Source organism: Sinocyclocheilus anshuiensis, unplaced genomic scaffold (genome assembly GCF_001515605.1).
Source record: "Sinocyclocheilus anshuiensis isolate Anshui unplaced genomic scaffold, SAMN03320099.WGS_v1.1 scaffold573, whole genome shotgun sequence".
In the NCBI taxonomy this organism is placed as follows: domain Eukaryota; kingdom Metazoa; phylum Chordata; class Actinopteri; order Cypriniformes; family Cyprinidae; genus Sinocyclocheilus; species Sinocyclocheilus anshuiensis.
The window spans coordinates 192,062-196,343 of NW_015539851.1; the positions used below are offsets into that span (position 1 = coordinate 192,062).

Below are 4,282 nucleotides of genomic sequence, written 5' to 3' on the forward strand. Positions count from 1 at the left end.
TAATATATATATATATATATATATATATATATATATATATATATATATATATATACATATATACATACATACACTAATTCATTTGTAAAATTCAAATAATAAATCATCCATTATCAACATGTCCATGGACTATATACCTGTAATGAAAGGGAATGTTCTCTGATTCCGAGGAAAAAAACAAGAGGAGACTGTGTTTTGTGAAGATAAAACTCCAGTTTGGGTTTGATGCAGTAGAAGTTAGAGTTGAGCTGTTTGTCTTTATTCCAGCTGCTTTCTCTCTCTGCTGAGAGACTGTTATGCAAAGCTTTTGACTGCCGTGAGGAGAAACTGATAGAGGTCATATACTGTCGCACATGAGGTTTTAAGTATTGTCAGTTTCAGTGGCTTCATCTCTCATTCATAATCCGGTCTAAAAGCAGCCGTCAGATGGGGAAGATTTCTATTCACACTGTAAATCACAGCAGTAAAACAATATGATATGTTTACGATCTCTAGCCTGAAAAATAAAGCGGCATAATCAAGTGCTTTTGTACAGCTCAATTAACTGGAAGTTGCTGGCTGGAAGCCTTCCACAACAAATTTCAAAATGGCTGTGCAGCCCGTGTGCATTTGTCTATTGAAAATAAGGTTAATATTACATTTTTAAATGACAGTTTTCATTTTTATTGTAGCGTCATGTTTTCTGTATATTTGCCTTTTATGTATTCTGTGTGTGTTTAACTTTTCCTTTGTCACTCCCTCTCTTTAATGCAGGTCGGACTACTTCCGTAACTTTGTGGACTCTTGTCTTCAAAAGATCCCTCAGGACAGGCCTACCTCAGATGTGCTGCTCAATGTGAGACTTGAACACACACACAAACACACACACACTTTCTGACTCTGTATTCATTATTTCATTCACATATTTTCTCTCCCCCTTGGAACTTTTGTTCTTGCTAGGTCTGTCATCATTTACCTAATCGCCTTGTTGTTATTAGTTTGAAAAAATATCACAATTATTATGCACTTTATATTCCAGTACAATATAGAAACAAAATTGGATGAAATGTCTTTTTCAAATACTGAAAATAATGTATGGCAGAACCCATGTGAAATGTGCGGTTCTTAGCTCAAACGTGTTTTGAATATGGAAAGGGGTTTTTGAATGCGGGGTTTTTGGCTGTTTGAACTGTACAAATTCAACCACTACTTCCTTGGCCATTGCATGTGATCGGTTTGATCTATCAAAGAGCGTTTATTATATCTCATCAGCATATTTTTAAGGCAGTATGACCTAAATTTGGAGACATTTGAAAAAGTACACACTACTGTATCATTCAGAGGATTGAGGTTAAAGATTTTTACTGTTTTTTGAAAGGACTTTTTATGATTACCAAAACTGCATTAATTTAATCAAAATACAGTAAAACCAGCAATATTGTGGAAAGTTACAATTTAAAGTAACTGTTTTCAATTGTAATGTATTGTAAAATCTGATTTTTCTGCAACCATTACTCCAGTCTTCAGTGTCACATGATCCTTCAGAAATCATTCTAATATGCTGAATTGATGCTCAATAAATGTTTCTTATTATCAATGTTGAATGCGTTTTTTGAAAGAATTTTTTTTGTAACATAAATAGTAAATGTTGCAGTACTGAGTCTGAGCAGCAGCAATTATTTGAAATGGAACTCTTTTGTAACATTATACGTTTCTGTTTTGCAACTTTAACATATGATTGTACAGGTTGCCATTGATTTGTATTATGCAAGAGACAGAATAACAATCACAAGAACAATAGAAAAAGGAGTAATAGTAAAAATAAGAAACATACAAAAGGTACTTTTACACTAGTGGCTGGCGACTAAGAGCTCACACCGGATTCCCAATAAAGCACATCTTAAGCTGTATTTGTACTAAGCTTATACTGCAGGTAGACTTGTGCCGGTATTCGGTAATGCGGTATATCACGGTAATGAATATGCACGATATTGTTATCGTGAGCACGAAAAAAGTTATTAAACCTGTTATACTGTATTGTGACAGCACTTTTTTAAAACTAAATGTCAATACCATGATAATACCGTATACCGTGATAAAAGCATTAGCAATTAATCGCAACATGAAAATTTGATACCGGCATATCCCTAACTGCAGGTGATGAAATGGACAATTAAATCATAAATAGCTATTATTAGTATGACAAATATAACTGATGTAACTGTAGCTCATCTATCTTTACATACACACTGAGATTGTGTAATGAAGCTCTGTGGCTCACACCATGTATTCCCTTCACAGCACCATTTCCTATGCCGAGAGCGCCCCCATTCTGTAGTGATGGATCTGATCACGCGCACCAAAGACGCTGTGCGAGAGCTGGACAACCTGCAGTACAGGAAAATGAAGAAGATCCTGTTTCAGGAAACTCACAACGGCCCCACACAGGAAGGAGGAGAGGAGGAAGAGGTACATCCAAAGGATGGTCAAGCATTGTCTTTGATCCTTCTGTCCAGTTCAGCCCAGTTTCTGCTTTTTTGTGGTATTCTATACTGCAGAAAACAGGAAAAGCCATGACATCTTTTTTTTTTGTTTGTGTTTGTGTGTGTGTAGGAAGCAGAGCAGTACCTCTTGCAGACGGGCACGGTGAACAGTATGGAGAGCTCTCAGTCTGTGCCCTCTATGTCCATCAGCGCCAGCTCCCAGAGCTCCTCAGTCAACAGCCTGGCCGATGGCTCCGACGACAGTGCTGAGATGGCCATGATGCAGGAGGGAGAGCAGACAGTCATGTCTAACAGCTCCATCATTCACCGCCCCACTGTACGTAAACGAGGCCGGACAGTGCACAATCTTCTGAAATGCTCTTTTCCTCGACTAATTTCTAATTGTCTGTCTGTCAGGCACGTGATAATATTTACGACGACCCATATCAGCCGGAGATGGAGTCTCCACAGCAGGCATCCTCGGCCGCTCGGAGGAGGGTGCACAGGAACAGAGACCATTTCGCCACCATCCGCACAGCCTCTCTTGTGAGCTCATGACTGACTTGCAGCTCAGAGTCCATTTTTCTTTATATCAGAAGTTAAGATAGACAAGCTTCTCTCTTTCCCTTTCTTTCTTTCCAGGTGACGCGTCAGATTCAGGAGCATGAACAGGGCTCAGCTCTGAGGGAGCAGATGTCCGGATACAAGCGCATGAGGAGGCAGCACCAGAAACAACTGCTGGCTCTGGAGAACAAACTCAAGTCTGAGATGGATGAACATCAGCTCAGACTGGACAAAGAGCTGGAGACCCAGAGAAACAACTTTAGCAGTGAAGCCGACAAGTTGAGTAAGAAACATCAGGCCATCCTGGAAAAAGAGGTGAGAAATAAAAAAGAAAGATACTAGACCTTTCACAATCCCTCGTTCTATTATGTGCAAGAATGGGAATATCATATTCGTACAAAGGCTGCATTTATTTGATCAAAAATACAGTAAAAACAAATATTGTACAAATGTTATTACAATTTGAAATAGCTTTTTTTATTTAATATATTTTAAAACACATCTTCTTCCTTTGATGGAAAAGCTAAGTTTGCTGCCATTATTCCAGTCTTCTGTGTCACTTGATCCCTCAGAAATCATTCTACACTGAACAAAATTATAAACGCAACACTTTTGTTTTTGCCCCCATTTTTCATGAGCTGAACTCAAAGATCTAAGACTGATTTGGTGTTCGTGACATTTCTTTTATTGACATTATTTTTGTGGACATTGATACATTGTTCTTTATTATTTCTGGTGAATAGAAACAACATTATAAATGTTTTTACTGTCACTTTTCATCAGTTTAATGCATCCTAGTTGAATAGAAGTATTCATTCCCCAAAGTTTTGAACGGTTGTGTGTTTATGTATTGTTTATACATATTTATGTTTTTTTTTTTTGTTTTTTTTTTTCAGATTAAAGCTGCTCAGGCGGAAGAGAAAAAATTTCAACAGCACATATTGAACCAGCAGAAGAAAGAACTCAACAGCCTGCTGGATTCCCAGAAACGCCAGTACAGGCAACGCAAGGAGCAGCTCAAGGAAGTACGCTGTCGAAGAGTCAACTGTCCTTATGGCTTCATGACTATGAATTCAGAGTAACTCTACTTGATGTAGCAATAAATATTAAATTGGTCAAACTGTTCATGTCTTTTGCGTCATATTCATCAATCCCATTACTTATCCTTAACTTGCTTTTGTCACTCTAAAATCCTTTACTATGGCAACAGGAGCTGAGTGAGAACCAGTCCACGCCGAAGCGAGAGAAGCAGGAAT

General features: G+C 38.0%; 1 protein-coding gene across 2 annotated transcripts in view; it reads left to right on the top strand.

Annotated features, from left to right (window-relative positions):
- taok2a (TAO kinase 2a) overlaps positions 1-4,282 on the top strand; it is a 29,915-nt gene that overhangs the window by 19,988 nt on the left and 5,645 nt on the right. For both annotated transcript variants that reach the window (XM_016480936.1, XM_016480937.1), the window contains exons 10-15: positions 754-835; positions 2,281-2,448; positions 2,593-2,799; positions 2,880-3,008; positions 3,105-3,341; positions 3,923-4,051. In XM_016480936.1, the coding sequence (XP_016336422.1) occupies positions 754-835; positions 2,281-2,448; positions 2,593-2,799; positions 2,880-3,008; positions 3,105-3,341; positions 3,923-4,051 (952 nt within the window). The remainder of the gene's footprint in view (positions 1-753; positions 836-2,280; positions 2,449-2,592; positions 2,800-2,879; positions 3,009-3,104; positions 3,342-3,922; positions 4,052-4,282) is intronic.